The 16,329-nt window shown below is 37.6% G+C and overlaps 1 protein-coding gene across 4 annotated transcripts in view; it reads right to left on the bottom strand.

The window, feature by feature from the left end:
* Positions 1–2,076: 2,076 nt before the first annotated feature.
* TTC37 (tetratricopeptide repeat domain 37) overlaps positions 2,077–16,329 on the bottom strand; it is a 47,761-nt gene continuing 33,508 nt past the window's right edge. For 3 of the 4 annotated variants that reach the window (XM_048290923.1, XM_048290924.1, XM_048290922.1), the window contains exons 32-42: positions 15,751–15,969; positions 14,883–14,955; positions 14,090–14,143; positions 13,872–13,983; positions 12,473–12,601; positions 11,751–11,872; positions 9,818–9,976; positions 7,333–7,485; positions 5,457–5,587; positions 4,087–4,210; positions 2,077–2,679 (exon numbers count right to left, since the gene is read on the bottom strand). In XM_048290923.1, coding sequence (XP_048146880.1) covers positions 2,602–2,679; positions 4,087–4,210; positions 5,457–5,587; positions 7,333–7,485; positions 9,818–9,976; positions 11,751–11,872; positions 12,473–12,601; positions 13,872–13,983; positions 14,090–14,143; positions 14,883–14,955; positions 15,751–15,969 — 1,354 coding nt within the window. In that variant the 3' untranslated portion in view covers positions 2,077–2,601. Of the gene's footprint in view, positions 2,680–4,086; positions 4,211–5,456; positions 5,588–7,332; positions 7,486–9,282; positions 9,444–9,817; positions 9,977–11,750; positions 11,873–12,472; positions 12,602–13,871; positions 13,984–14,089; positions 14,144–14,882; positions 14,956–15,750; positions 15,970–16,329 lie in introns of those variants that run through there. The other variant, XM_048290925.1, reaches the window with a different exon arrangement.

Here is a 16,329-nt window from a genome sequence, read left to right as displayed (position 1 = left end):
TCAAATCTCTTATGCTTCTTGCTCGACAAAAAATCAGATTTCTCAAGACATGGATTGCAGATGCCCACTCTGAGAAGTCAGACCTGCACAGCATGACAGCTGAAAGCAAATTGGTGCAGATAGTAGGGAGTATCACTTCAACAATTAAACTTGTTTCTCCCGCAGACAAAACTTTGATACTTTCAAACTTTCTCCATGGTGTAGAAAGTCCTAGAAATCACTCACTTGTACAATCTTGTACAAGACAACAAAAATTCCAGGTGACCTTTCTGCATTTTGTTTGTGGCTAGGCTCCTTAGAGATAAACTGCATGGGAAAGACTCCCAGCTTCACACCTGCTTTCAGGCCAAGTCTGTGTTTGTTCCATTTCCTAGAAGAAGCAGGAAAGCCACAACACTGAAATCTCAACAACGTGCAGCCATTTCTGAGCTCCTCTGCACATAAAGTTAAATACAAAAGGTATCAAACAAAAACATTGGAGAGAAAGTGTTGTCATTAAACTCCAAGGTTAGGAAGACAACGTTAATGCAATTGCCCACTCTATATGTGATACCATTCTGAGAGCTCAGAAGTTGAGTATAAATCAAATGCAGGAAATCTCAAGAAACAGAAGAGATGAACATGGACAACCCAAAAAACTCAGTAAAATTCTCAGAAGCAAGCTTTTTTTCTCATGTTTGTATAAAAAGAAATGTAAGAAGTGTATAAAATCCTTTGTATTTGAAGCCATGGAAAGTTCTACGTTCAATTCATTAGATCTCATTCCATTCTGCCTTCAGCATAAGCCAACATAATATAGTTGGAGAATGTTTTTTTCTCCCCTTTATAGCAAGGGCAGCCAAAGGTACGACTTCCTAGCCAGTGAAATCCATAAACAAGTCTCAATTCCCCAAATCAGTGATTCTTATGTGCCTTTGTACACTATTTTGCTGAGCTCTATATTAGCATAAAATACACAGTTGCCTCAACCTGCATGAATTTACAAGTTTTGCCACTGTTACAGCAGACTTGCTACAAGGTGCTAATTTTGTAGAGGCTACACATTGTTAAAAATAAGGAGAGCAAGACTTTACCTCATGTTGTTGAATGTTAAGCAGCTTAAATTTAAACTCCTCTTCCCCGAGCACTTTTCACTGAGTAGGTGGCAGAAATTTGTGGAGTTTCTTTCCTACAGTGTATGTAATACAACTTTGGGCTGTATAATTATCTTATTCAAGGAGTTCATCACTGTTCACAGTAAAAGTAAGTTCATGGTCTTCTGCAGAGAAAAACCACCATACTACTACTCTGGGTTGTTGTCATCTGTTGGTTCTCCTAGATGTTGGAAGGTATTTAGGGCTCAGAACTAGCAAAGTCTAGGCTAACCCTCACACAGAGGGATTAACAGGGAGAAGCAGTTGCTTACTGTGCTGCCAGCAGGCTGGTGATGACAGCTTTTCCACCACTAGAGTGGGTGGCACACATATCAAGACCATATGCCAAGGATACAAACCATAGGCTGCAAGAATTTTTCCAGGTTTTTGATAGCAGGAAGCTAAAAAAAGTTACAGTTACTCTTGAGAATCACAAGTCTGGCTTTTGCAGCATTTCCATTTAAGATTTGCAGTTACTGATAGTTCAAGGCTATTTGAGAGCAGGCTGTGAAGGGAAACAGAATCAATCTGAATTTACAGAAAGTCTTTTTAAGGAAGGTGAGAGAATGAAAGCGTGGAAAATAAGCAGAGATTCTTGCTATTCAGAGGTTTCATCATACTTCTGCAGACTAGAAGCCCCAGCCTACTGAGCTGAGGTTTCCTGTTAAAATGACAGTGGCATGCTCTCCAGAGATCACAGTGTGTGACTTGCACCCCAGCTCAGCATCCTGTTTTCTGTTAGCCCAAGAACGACTGGCTCCAAAAGCAAGTACCTGTTGTTCAATGCAGTACCAGTGCCTGCCTTTGAAGTGCCCTTTGCTCCCTATAATATGGGATCATATAAGCCATTGTAAGACTTTGCTGGACAGAAATTTTAAGAAGCTTTAAATGAGAAAATGGACAGCTATCATGACTCTTGTCAAGAGAGTGAACATCCTCATGGTAACTTTTACAGGTTGGAGTCATTGTTTTATTTTTTATTTTCATGTACATAAAAGCAAAGTAACAACATGTCTTAAGAACCACTGTCATGATTCATCCAATTAAGCAATCAGCAGCTGAGTTACCAAGAGATGACAGAAGTTGGCTGCTACTTCGCTCTTAAGATTCTGTGGCAAGAAAACCTGGCATTGCTGGCAGTGGAGTTAATATTGTACTTCTGTGTGTGTCCTAGGGGGAAAGACTCTATTGTGAATAGCGACAAAGTTTAAGTGGGGAAGCAAACAAAAGCAAATTTCAGGGTTTTCTTTTCAAAATAAAAGTGATTTTATGTGTTTATCTCAACATTAAAGTAACCTACTTTTGTTCAAGAAAAAGCAAAACTAAAGACAAAGCTGCAGTTGATGAAACAGAAAAAAAAAAAAAAATCAGACATAACAAACAAAACAGCCCAAATTATATATGCTTCTGGAAGGAGAACTAATTAAATTGGATGAATGGAAGAGTATTTTGCTTGAGACAGTCCATTCTATGCACTTGCTGACAATTTCTCATTTAGTTCCAGAGCTCTAACATCTCCATTAGCTTTGGCATTTTCTATAAGTACCTGTAGAGAAAAACAAAGAATGACCTGAGAATTTAAGATTTTACTGCAAGCGTTTTAATGGCAGCCTGAAATGTATCTTAATTCCTGCTAGACAGCTTCCCTAAAAGATCACCTAACCCATAAACCCCAGATACGAAATATTCAACATTACAGATCAACTTGCTTAAAAGATCCAAACTGCACTATAGTGACTTGCTAAACCTGGTCACTTCCAATGCTCTCTAGAAGCATCATTTGTTACTTTGACAGTAGTTACCCACTGGCAATTAAACACAGAGACCTATTTTCCTGCTGACAGACACTTGTCTCCTGCTAGTACCTTTGTATAAATCTCCATTAAAACATAAAACTGGAGTATTCTCTGCAGCTGCTTTAAAAAACCTGCCACATCCTTTTCCCTCCCCCAGTTAAATTCACACTACCCTGATTTATTTTCCACACGCCATACTTGGAGTTCTTCTATTAGATAAAAAAGGTCCCACAACAGCCTAATGTTGAAAAACTTCTGGCATGTCTCCTGTAATCCAGTGACATGATACATACTGAAAAGGAAAGCCATTAAGCAGAACCAAGCAAATCACCAGCTATTATTATCATACTCAGCAGCAGGGACTATAAATGACTTTGCAGAAGCAAGTGCAATGAGATCATACCAAGATCTTCAGAACTCATTAAATCTAGCTTTTTTTAATCAACCTGCACTTCTCTGTATGGATTTTTGTCAACACCTTTTTCTATACTGTACCTCCAAATGTATTTTATATTGGATTCAACATTTCACCAGGGAACAGCTGATAATCTGGGTCAAAGACCTCATTGCGCCAGTGGCAGCACTGACAATAGGAGAGTGTATTCAGATTTTCAGGAGCAAAGTGGTTCTCACTGTAAGCTAAAATAAATGACAGCCCACTCACACTACATGAAAGAGCTGCGTGGATTTTTGAGTTTGATCAAATACATCAGCAAAGTACTGTCAACAGAAACTAATGCACCATTTACTTTGTACTGAAAATAATGTACCACTACAGATGTAGTCTTCAATACAGAGCATACAGCATTCTACTGCTCAGATCTTTTGGGTCAGGGACATGACGTGTTCCAGCCAGGCTAGAGGGAATTAACATTTTTAGTGCTAAAACTTTGATTAAATGGTCCTCATGTCTACTGAACAGTCACCAGTAGAATTCCTGCAAGTTCGGACTGGAGACTTTACTGCTTATTTTTCATTATTGCATGGAGGAATGGAAGACATTCAAACAGACTGGTGTTGATTTCAAAAATTGAAGCACATTTGCACTTCAAGAGTAGGTGTGCTAGCACCTTCCTAGTCTCCTTCTACCCCACTTCCAAGCTGCAAGTATAATATTAAATGTAAATAGAAGTTCTGTATGAGATGGACTGCCTTACATCTATTAGTTCACAATCATCTTTGGCATACAGATGTTGCAGGAGATACCAGCGTGCCACCGACACAATGGTTTTGGGATTCGCTGGTTGATAAACGATTCTCTCCAACATTCGCCGAGTCTCCCTGGCAATATAATCAAAACATAAGCCAAATCAAATTCAACTGCACAGGCCCCATGTAACATAACAAAGCAAGCAACAATGGCCAGAAGTAATATATGGGAAAGCCCTGATTGCACTTCCTGCAAACAGAGACAATATATGAAATTGCAGAAGAGAATTGGAATAGAGTACTAGACAAAGTCTAAAATTCTGTTTGGCTGATACTACCTTCTAACACCAACACACCATATACCTAACAAAGGGATTTTCAAATTCACAGTGTCATTAGAAATCTGGTGAAAACTGGCAACTACATGCAGGGATGTCATATTCATTCACTGGTGCTCTATCAGCTTTGGTTCTTGTTCCAAGAACTCCGTCCTTTATAACCAATGTGATATTCCAGTACATTGTAATTTAATAGGCTGTTGAAAAGTTACATGTTTTTGTTTTCTATTTGTACTTAAGATTTCTTGTTTCAGGATTTTGAAGCACCTAGGCAGATCTTGTGATATACTGTTCATGTAAGTTAATATCTACAATTGTAGTAAGACTGATATGGAGTTTTTATCTTAATTTTATTATAAATGACAACCATCACAATCACATTAGTCTGTCATCTGAAGAGCCAACAAAAAAAGTAAGCCAGTTTGTTAGTATTACCTAGAAAACAGGTGAATTATTGAACAAAACCATAAAAAACCCTCAAATTTTCCATAGCTTAAGCAAAAATACTATAAAAGACAAAATGACCATAACAACCAAATTCACAACACAGGAAGATTCCAAGAATCCCTTCCATAAATATTTCCCCCCTTCCCCGAAAAGCCACAACGACCACCTGGCTGTTCAGGAATGGGCACGAACTTTCACTGTGAGACCAATTTAGGATCCAAATTAATCCCAGCAGTAGATAGGGTAGTGATTTCTGTTTTCACTGTGCTATTTTAGAAGATTTTTCAGAATGTATAGTCTTCTTGATGAATTTATTTAGATAACATGCTTTTAAAATAGAAGTTATCCTACAGCAGTTTTTTTTCTGGGTATGAAGGTCTTTTTTTTCTTTTTTTTTTGACAAATAATGGAAGATTTGGCTGCTACCCACATTACTAACCCCTTCTCCCCTCTCCCTTTTAATTGCCATACTATTTCAAGAATTAATTTCCATTTGCAAATTTCTTTAAGTTCTTGAAGTGAGATCTGCAGATAATGACCACTTGTATTTTTAGACACTGTATTCCACTGAAAACTTAACAGACCATGCATACCTTGCTCCCATTTTGCGATTATACTGTAGCAGTGCTTGAAGCAGAGCTGCCAAGGGGCAAGGAGAAAGTTTCAAAGCTTCAGTTGTTGCCTCCTGAACCAATGAGGGCCAATGTTCATTTGAGACATTAGCCTATTATAAAAGTAAAAATAAAAGAAAGAAAGAGAATAGTAATAAAAGAAATTTAAAAAAAACAGGAAAAAAAAACAGGGAACAAAAGGACTTTATTGTAGTGTATTTGCATCTCTCTAGAAAGCAGGTTTAATTTAAGCTGTTCTGAGAAGTATTTGGCAGGTTAGAAAGATACTTGTTTAAAAAAAACCCCAGACTAACACTTGTTAGAAGTGCCTGGAAAAGTAATGTTAACTTATTTAGGAGCAGCCTTGCCAGCATTCCACTTGCTAATTTATGCACACGTCTTTTTGTTCTTCCATACAAATTTTAGTAGTGCTTCAGAAACTCCTGTAGGTACCATACATAAAACTCATCTAGAATGTAGAATTTATCCCCAGAAGTGACATAATTTTTTACCAGAAGTCAAAACCTAGATGGTAATTACCTAATAGAACAATTATTGAGCAAAGCCATGTATCTAAAGAATACAAGCAAAGAAAGAAAAACTGGCTTAAGAAAAACTTTATTATCCCCATTGTGTCTAGATAGCATTCAAATTACTGTACTTGAAAGGGTGACCAAATTTTCACTCGGAAGATAATTAGAAGACAAGCAATTTTCATATACAGAGCTTTCTTGGACCTGATCAAGTTTTTCACCTGGCTTTTATACATTTAATAAACCAGTACAGACTAGAAATGCCCAAAAAAATCCACTTATCGGCTTCTCTGCTCACTCAAAAAGTAGAGAGGAGATAATCGAATTCATACTGATCACATTTTTAAACAAAAGTCTTGTGTATTCTTAGGCACTTCAGGCCAGCCCTTGAACAAATAGTGTTAATTAAGCTAGAAGGTATCTTGTGACTTGTGGAAGCATTTAGGAGCAATAGGAAACAAACCAGAACACTAGAAAACTGACAGAAAAACAGCAGGAAAAATACTGCTGCTTGACACATTCTGCCTTTGGAAGGAATGGGCTTCTGAGAAAAACTGAGGACACCTCTCTTCTCCAAAAAGGAGAAACAGCATTGCAGGTTTATACTCAGTAAATCTGAATGCCTTTTCTTACACAAGATCTCAGGATATATGGGGTTGCTTTGCCTGATTTTGATTAATGTCATGTGTTAAAATGTGAAAAAGCATTAGCCAAGATCACAGCAGGATCTACACTTTACTACAGACTTAGAATTCTAGTAGTGCACTTCAAGTTTCTAGTGACACTGCTTGATTGAAGAGGATAAACACTTGCCAACACCCTAAGGTATGTTCACGTTGCCCAGCAGTGCAAGGAATGGAGTTATTTTCTTTATTCCACAAGATAAAATTCTACAGTTCAGTGCAAGGCATCATGTCTGGAAATGACCATACAGCATAAAAACATTTGAAATGTGACTGACTGACTTCTCCAGGCACCAGTGAAGAAGAAATGTCTGTTGAGGTAGTTGTCTGAACAAGAGGACAGAGACTTGAAAGGTATGTCAATTTGGATGATCAAACTGAAGCTGTTAACAGACAAGCCTTATTGAGCAAGTAAGCCTCTTACGCACAAAGTGGTTCTATGTGAATATTACACTGCAACCTCTCTTACAAAGAGACATTTTAAGAATACTCCACTGCCCCTTGAAGTGCTATTTTATTCTCTAGCTGTCATTCATACAATGTAAAGCCATTTAAACAGGGACTTCATTTAAAGACTACAGAAGCCCTGTATCCCATCAACTTCTGTTGTATCATGCAGTTATGTTATTTTGATTATCCTACCATGCAGATTTCCAGCGCGAGCATAGCTAGCCTGAGCAGACTGGATAACTTCCCATTCCAGCTGCCCTGCTGGGATGCCAACTGCAGACTCTTTCTGTAGCACATCTCTGCTCCTGTCATCATTCTCTGAGACTGATATACTTTTGCCAGCCACTGAAAATAAACATAGAACAAAATTAGTTATAGAGCCACCAAAACACACATCCATTAGGTAGTATCATACAGTCCAATTTATGAAAGTACCACAGCATACTATTACTTAAAACCATGCACCCAGTCCTCAGTCCAACAACATACTGTGCATTGCCCTGCAGAAAAATTACTCTGCTGCAGAGCTGGCAGTACACCTCACTACAGTAACTTATTTTGGGAGTTCCCTAGCCCACTCATGGACTTTTTTTGATAAGTTCTCTCAGCTGCTTTTTTTGGTAAGTTCTCTGCCAGCACAAGATGTCCTGGATTTCCTCATGAAGAGAAGGAAAAGGATTCTATCTTTAATTCTGTAGTCATCACACATTTTTTGAAGCAGATGCAGCCATATTTGCAAAGCCGTGACATGTACATGATATGCATGAAGATGTGCAAGCCATATTTAGAAATATTCTTTTCTGGATCACCAAGTAAAGCAATTCCCTTACTTTTGAGCAAAGGCCTCTAGACCTTTGCTAGCTAAAGACTGCCTGGTGTTAGAGGGGGCAGAAATTATTAACCCTTTCTGGTGCACAGAAGTTACTTCAAATTACAAAGAGAAACACACTATAAAGTACTAATCAGCACTAGTGAGATTGTGCATTCTTGACATCAAGCTGCAGACTTGCTCTTTAAAGTAAAACATTCATTCATGTGGCGGAAAAAAAAACTTCCCTTGGCCTCAACTCTTTGCAGCTGAAGATGTCTAGCACTCAAGAAGTAAAGAAGAGAACCCTCATGCAAAGGCACAAGGCAGCTTTGCCAGATCTGCTTTTCTCTATCTTTCTGGTAAGTCACAGCACAAAAAGTAGAACAGCCATCAGAACAGCAGTTCAGCAGCACTCCTAAATCCCAAAAAACAACCACTTAGACAAAAACCAAAAAGAAAAGTTAATGGCCCCTCTAACATAGTAAAACTGTAAGGTATCACAATGGATAAATCAAACCCTTAGGAAGTCTAGAGACAGAAAACAGAAAAGCATAAATTTATCCACTAGGAAGAGATGTAGCAGCCAGGCATTTTCAGACTGCTATCTAAGCCCTGAGAAATACTTCCTTTAACTGAAGACTAAAAAGATCTTCCTCAGAGGTATCTTATCTGTGGCCTGGATTAAGAAGACCAAAACAAATCATCCCCTCCCACTCCCCACATCACATGCACTCAGTTCACCTACTGTCTCTGCTTGTAAGCAAGATGACTTGGCTATGCAAGGGATGCCTGAAGAATGTATACAACCCCTAATTTAATTTGAAGAATGCTATTAAAATAGAGCATACAATCGTGTCTTGCATGCTCCCTATTTTGCAAATTCCATCTGAATGAGTTCTATATTCAAAAGGTGAAGCCTCACACATCACAAAAAAATGCATCAAAAAAACACCTTCCCCAGAAATAATGCTCCTGTGTTTCTGAAGAGGATCCAGAGCCCTGTAAGAAGTGAGATAATGATCTATACAGCAGCATTGCACTGATCTTCTAAGAGTGAAATCAACTTCACTGATTCTTACTACAAGCAGGGCTTTATTTTATCAACAGGCAGAGGAGCATCATAAATCCTTCAGCTACATAAAGGACTCTGAAAGTTCACAGAATTTTTCTAAACAATGCACTACTTACATTGGTAAAGACAGATAATAACTGATAACTAAAAAGCAGCTGTTCGAAGATAAATATATGTGCTGCATCACCAAAAAGATCTCTTGACATGTGTGAGACTTCTCAGATCGACTCACAGAAGCAGCATATGCAGTGAGCTTTAGCACTTTCATGTCAACTAAAAATGATCACTCATCGTGCCACGGAAGGGAGTTAGTGAACAGTGTTACTGGACGTGATTCTCTGCAGAATCAACTTACTCAAAAGAACAGTGACACCTGCAGTCAGAACATGATGGAGAAAGACTTATTCAGGTTTTCAGACCCTAAATAAGAAATTGTATATTACTACATTAGGAAACTCTTTACTTCCATTTATTCTTATGGGTTATGAAATATTTAATTGGTTTCTGCTCCCATGTCAGATCATAGATCTCTAAAGACAGGGACACCAGGCATTCATCTCAAGTTTTTAATTCTCCTACCTCCATGTCTGCTTGGTCTTACTAGCAGCCCTTAATATTTCAACTTTATATAAAAGTTAACATAATATTGCACCTGTGGAACAAATAGAATTTAAGCTCTTTTTTCTGTCACTGACTGTCAGCAGATAAATAAAATCAAGCAGTGAAACAAATGTTCACCCTCTTACAGCAGGTGTGAGAGTGGCACACCAGTCAGGGGAAGGATCCACACTTACTTGCCATGCTGCAGCTGAGGATGAACTGGACATGACTGTCTTACGAAGTTCCTCCACGATGTTGTCTGGAAGTTCTTTGTGAGTCTGCAACAGCTGCTTACACTGAACTTGTCTCAAAAGCAAAAACAGAGTTGGGTGCTCAGGGCAGCTTTTTAGACCCTAAAACCAAAACAATCAGAATTACGACCCCCCAATATCAAAGATACTTAGATTTTCCATTCTGTCCTTTACATAAAACAACATTGAAAGCATTCTCAGGATGCTTGAACATAGCATTTTTCTCCACCTCTGCACAAAGGAGTGTTCCAGGGACTGATCCACAAAAACAGGTAACATTTTTTCTGTCTTCAAAATACATTTGAAGTCTAAGATCAATTTTGAACATTTCCTACTTTTACAAGTTTCTGAAACAGCTCACATTTGGTTTGACAATTATTACAAGTTTTGGGCCTATTAACAGAGGCAAAAGCCCATCTTGGGGCTAAAAGGGTTGATTATGCTTCAAGCAATTTCAGTTCTCCCAGATAAGGTGCTTTATTTTCAGAACAGAAGCACTTCACTAAACATTTCCTATTCAGTAACAGCAGATATCCAGAGAGTATTTCTTTGAACAAACACAAAAAAGCAAAGACAGAAAACTAGCTATCTGTTGCTTTACCCTTCTCAGATGAAGCATGTGAAGCTTTTGCAAGCCTCACAGCATGTTATTTTCCCTGCTGAAATCACAGTAATTCGAAGAATTATAACTCAAACCAGATTTGTTTTAAGAAACGATACTTGTACTTTTCACACATTTTTTAAAAAAACAAAGGATGTTTCCTGTGAATCCTTCACAACTGAATGACAGCAGTGTCTGACTCACCCCCCAGTTATACTGCTTTCTGAGAACTCTGGGGTCCAAAACTACCACTGAGAGTTTGTGGTACTAGGGAATACTATCCTTTTTTCTTCACTAATTGCAGGCACTGACTGTGCTCTCCCCAAGCTATTTAACCAAACAAAAATCAACAAAATACACCACATTCTTCCCCCATACCCAGATTTGGGGAAGGACAGATCTTGAATGTCTCGAAATCTCTGATCATTGTTAATATAAGATAGGTCAGCAGACACGTTGGCCAGAAAAGGAAAACACCTCTCGAAGCAAACAAAGAGACAAAAAAGAACTTCTTCCTGAAAACCAGCACATTCAATGAATCTGTTTGTTTGGTTTGAGTTTTTGTTGGTTGGGGTTTTTTTTAACTCCCATCCACTTTAACAAAATATACCAAAACCAAGAATCACATTTGCTTGTGATTAACCATTTTGCTTAATGAAAATCAGGGATGTGTGCTTTTTTGCTTATCTTCTGCCAAGTCTTCTGCTTATGAACACCTTTTTGAATGTTGTTAACAGCCCAGCTGTGTTGCCTCAAGACCTTTCTTTTGCATAATTAAACTTGTAGCTTCTACTTGGGGCTCTGAAACAAAGTACCAACACAACCCAAAAGAAATCAAAGTCCCATGCATGTCTCCTACCCTGACTTCTCGCCTTGAATTTTGGTAATGTTTTGCTTAGCTCTAGGCAGGAAGAACAGACTTATGATTTAGTATGACACGCACTACTTGTTTCAACTATTAACACAGTTTTGGTGTTGCAAACTGTACACCGGGGAGGGGAGAACCCAACAAGCTCAGTTGGTCAGAGAACGGTGCTAATAATGCCAAAGTTGAAGGTTTGATCCCCATACAGGCCATTCACTTCAGAGCCGGACTTGATGGTCCTCGTCGGTCCCTTCCAACTCCAAATACTCTGTGATTCTGTGAACTACTGTATTTTGTAGCTCTGATGGGACAGACAGTTGCCACTTCAAACACTACCTTTCTGTAAAATGCACACTAATAGTGGTTTCTATACAACTCTACCGCAGTCTGCCAGTGTGACACCATCATACCTTGTTACAAAGAGCTTCAGCTTCTGACAGTTTACCAGTCTCCTCTAGACTGGTAATAGCTTGACACAGACACCAGTCTTCAAGAGTATGGACATAATTATGCGGAAGGTTACTTTCTCCAGCTGCAAAGACAGACAAAGCACTTAAATAGATTAGCGTTTATGCTGCAGTACCATACCATGGTCACAGGATCTAGATCTGGTAAGGGAGAACTTCTATGAGTTTTAACCTGACATGGCTCCCGTCATTAGTAGCAACATTGAAAGATGGCAAAATTAAAAGCATGAGGGGAAAAAAGTATACACCATTTAAGTTAATGGCTTGAGATCAATCAAACATGGAATTTTAATTCCAGTTTTCAAAACACTATGGACATTAAGCAAGACTGAGCATCTACTGGAAGAGTTACAGAACTCAAAGTTACTTTAGCTCTTCCTTGTAAGAATGTTATGCACCCACAACCTTCATGGGTGTAGGCACCAGAGTTCAAAAATACTATTTTAGAAAATCATTTGAAGCCTTGGAAGGGGAAGTAAGCTGCCATTAAGTATCTAACCCTAGCTGTATATTAGAATTTAATATTTTTATGTGTAAAATACAGTTACAGCTCAAGCCACTATTGAGTAATCCTCAGCCTATTTGCAAGTTCAGAAGAGCATTGCAAGCTTAGATAATTTCAATTTTATTTTACTTTTTTAAAATAGAAAACTTGTATAGCTTACTTTTGGCTGAAACTGTAGACACAAGTGTCATCTCTAGACCTGTTCGTTTCGGTTCAGTGTTGTTTAGACAGACAACAGTGTTTTCAGCATGACAGGCTGCCATTAGCACTGCCCAAGCAGCAGGATTATCTAGAAAAGAAGGGTCAAAGGGAACTCATGCCCATTCTAAAAATGCTGGTAGTTCACTTAGAAGGGTCTTTACCAGATAAAGCATAAAAGCATAGCTATCAATGGAACCATATGGTGTAAATAGGAGCAACAGTAAGTATTTGAGCTCAAACCAAGGAAGGCGGTAACTACTTGCTTCTAATTAGTAAGACTCATCAGATATAAAAGGAAGATGCTGTTCCTAAAGTCAGCTAATGTATTTTTCATAAATAGCTTCAGTGTGTTAACCTGAAACTGCCAGTTTATTTATGACTACAGAGATTAATCTTGGCTATCACTTAAAGTGTAACAAAACACAAAGTGGCAGCAAAAATTCCTAGACGCCATCCACAGCTTTCAGTCACACAGACTCAGTCTGTTCTGACCACCAGCATGAAATTTTCAGCAATAGGTGCCAACTTCCACTGCCAGCTAATTCCTGTGTCAGCTTCACATTTAACTAGCCCTGTGAAGAACACCTACTACTGTAAGAGCAATCTCTACCCTGAACTGGACAGAGCTCAGTTAAATATTTTATTTATGTAAATTTTCATCCCTAAGATAATTAATTTTGCCAGCAAAATGAAACAAAGCTTGAAGATCTAACAAAGTAAAATGTAAAGTATTCTGCTTTTAAATAGCAGTCATACCCTTGTATTTCCTGTAGGAAAGTAACTGAAATTTTTAACTTGCAACCAGCCTTATCTATCAGAGCTAAATGACTCTAGAAGAAGCAATGTTTTGGTATTTCACTATCAAGTACAAATTAGCAATTGGAAACCCCACTAGGCTTGCACTTGATATGCTTAAGGAAGAAAACCATTTAGTAAGAGAACAATTGTCTATAACCCGCACTTTTTAACAGAACCTTTCTAATCCAAAATCTCAAGGTAGATGAATAATTCTCTTCTGTCTGATGTTGCATACTGAGGGAATGTGTTTTTCAATTTTGTCTAGTATATTAAATAATACTTCTATCTTTTCCTGTTGAGAGATTAAGAAGTTGCTTATAGTTTAGAAGAAGCCTTAAAACCCAGTGATAATTTTCTCATTGTCTGGTTGAATTCCCATTCCACTAAATTTGGAATGACAATGAAAATTTCCAATCTAAGCATTCTCCCCAAAACATACACAGATAACCCTAAACAACAAACCAACCCAACAAAAGTAGATTTTTTTCTTAGTCCAGTAATTTTTGCTTCTGATGGATAAAAAGACAGAAATCACTACTGTGTTTGAGAACAAGAGTAACCTGGACAGACATGGATGGCCTTCTGAATATTTTTCAGAGGATTGTTTTTCTTATCTTCTAACATGTGACATCCTGCTACCAGCTGATTAACTGCAATATTTAGCAGGACTTCCTATAAAACAGAACATAAGAGTTACTTAACACTGTGAGTGATCAGATGGAATTAATTTTAGGACTGTTTATGGAATTACAGAATCTTCAATTTAAGAAAGCCAAACCTTTCCACAGTTTACATCAAGTGTATGTGCAACACCTCCTGCCACAGCTCCTCCCTGCAAGATTAAAAAAACCAAACAATTTATTTCATTACATGGATAATTAATTTTATGCAAAATATAATGCCAAAACCTTTTTATCTTTGTTATTCACAAGTACAAAATTTGCACAATAAGGGAATTTCCTTGCTTACAGATTAAAATAAAAAGATTATGCTGTAAGCATAATCTTTTTATAAAAAATTAGCAGGAGACATTCCAGACTAGATCTTATCCTTATGATTGGCTTCCAGTTTTAGCCCCATATTGAAAAGGGTTTGTTTTCAGGTGCTCTTTCTGTTTATATAATTAACATATATTAAGACAAAGTATTTATTTGGAGGAAAGCTAACAAAAAGCAGAAAAGTGGCAAGGAAACACTGACTAATGTGGAAAGTGAAGATGACTAGCTTAACCAGATTAAACACAGGTAAATCTTAATATATATTTATTTACATAAATACAGCTCTATAAAACTAAACAGAAGAAATTATACATCATACAGCCTTTTATTTTTGGCATAACTCTAGCAGATTTTTCCTATAAGTTTATTTCAAGAACTGTTACCTCATGAAATATACAAATAATGGTATATAAATTCAGTATGTGGCTGTGCACTGCTTTGTATGTAAGCCTTAAGTTTTCATATTAACTGGGGAAAATCCACACAACTGAAGGGTGGGGTTTTTTAAGTTAAGAAACAGCACATACTACTTGGAATGTAAACAGCACACATGAGTTACAGCAATGCACTTACTTCTGGCTTTTTTGATGCATACAGTGGAACTAGTCGAGACAGAAGAGACCAAAGGGCAGGATTATCAGGGTAACTAGGAAAAGAAAAGAGTATTAGATTTTTTGGTTTAGATATGCACCTTGTCTTCCAGGACTTAGTAGGCACATGCTATAAATACCAAGCAGGCCTTTTTCTATTAAGAAAACAATGCAACGTAATAGAAGATAGACATGGGTAGTAAGTAAAATAAACAACACAATACTGAAGTAATACTGTTAGCTAAAGAAATAAAACATACAGCATGCATATCAATATTCATGGGAATAAAACAAACTTTAGGGCTACAGGTCTTGTCCTCATAATATGAAGAACAAGGCTTTTTAATTGTAGTTGGAAAAAAACAATTGCATGAAAATAGTTTCCGAAAACACTTGAAGAGACTATGATGTGTCCCTTCCTGAACGGCTCAGAATGCTAAGACTAATCAAATCACATTTAAACAAAGACACTTAGCTAATGGAACAAATGGCTTCAAAGGCTGTTAAATATTAAATAAATACCCAAGAGACTATTCTAGGCTGAAGGTTATGCTACATAGGATGAAAAATGCTTTCATGGAGGAGTAAACTAACCTACCTATCAAAGAAGCCAGCCAAACAAAATCAGAAAACATTGAACAAGCCATGGAACTTCTGCTATTTGATTCCATAAATAAGAAAGCAAACTTGTCAACTAAAGGTACAACCTTAGGTGAGGACTTCACCTTTGAAAATGAGTTTTTAATTTTTTTTTTTTAGAATAATGATTCAAATAAACAGGTTTGCTTACTCTTCAATGTAATCAAAGCAATACATTTACAAGGCAATTTAAAGCAAGACAAACTATATACCTGTGTATTGCTTTGGAGACTTCCCTCTGGATTGCCACATTTCTACCTTGTAATGCATAAACAGCAGATGCAATAAGGCATCTCTCATAAATCCCACCATTCCCTTTTTCATGCTTCAGTAATTCTTTTAGGGCTGCTGTTGCAAGTGTTGCATCCTGCTTCACCAATCCCAGTGTGCACAAAGCCTTCAGACTTTCCGTACTAGGTTCCTTTAATGAGCTGTTGAATCAGAAAGAGGAAAAGAGACAACTATTTTGGAGCACAAATTAAACTCACCTAACATTAGAATTCTTGCTATTTCTGGGTCCTCTTGCTCCTATGTATCATGAAAGGTATACAGAATTAACAGACTCTTGCCACGGGATCATGTATCAGGCTAGATCTATATTCTTGAGGACTAGGTGACTACAGGCACCTAATCAAGCTCTTAATGATTACTTTTGCCTTCAAAAAAAGACAAGAATTCTATGTTTTGGTTTCAATCCCTACAAGAAAAAATTAACAGCTGTTAAGCAAACTTGAACAGCCAGCTAAAGGACCGTTTGACAAGCAGGAAATGGTGTTCTACCATACTAGTTA

Source organism: Corvus hawaiiensis, chromosome Z, assembly GCF_020740725.1.
Source record: "Corvus hawaiiensis isolate bCorHaw1 chromosome Z, bCorHaw1.pri.cur, whole genome shotgun sequence".
NCBI classification, from domain to species: domain Eukaryota; kingdom Metazoa; phylum Chordata; class Aves; order Passeriformes; family Corvidae; genus Corvus; species Corvus hawaiiensis.
Note: the sequence above shows the minus strand (reverse complement) of the source record. Positions and strands in the feature narration are given on the sequence as shown.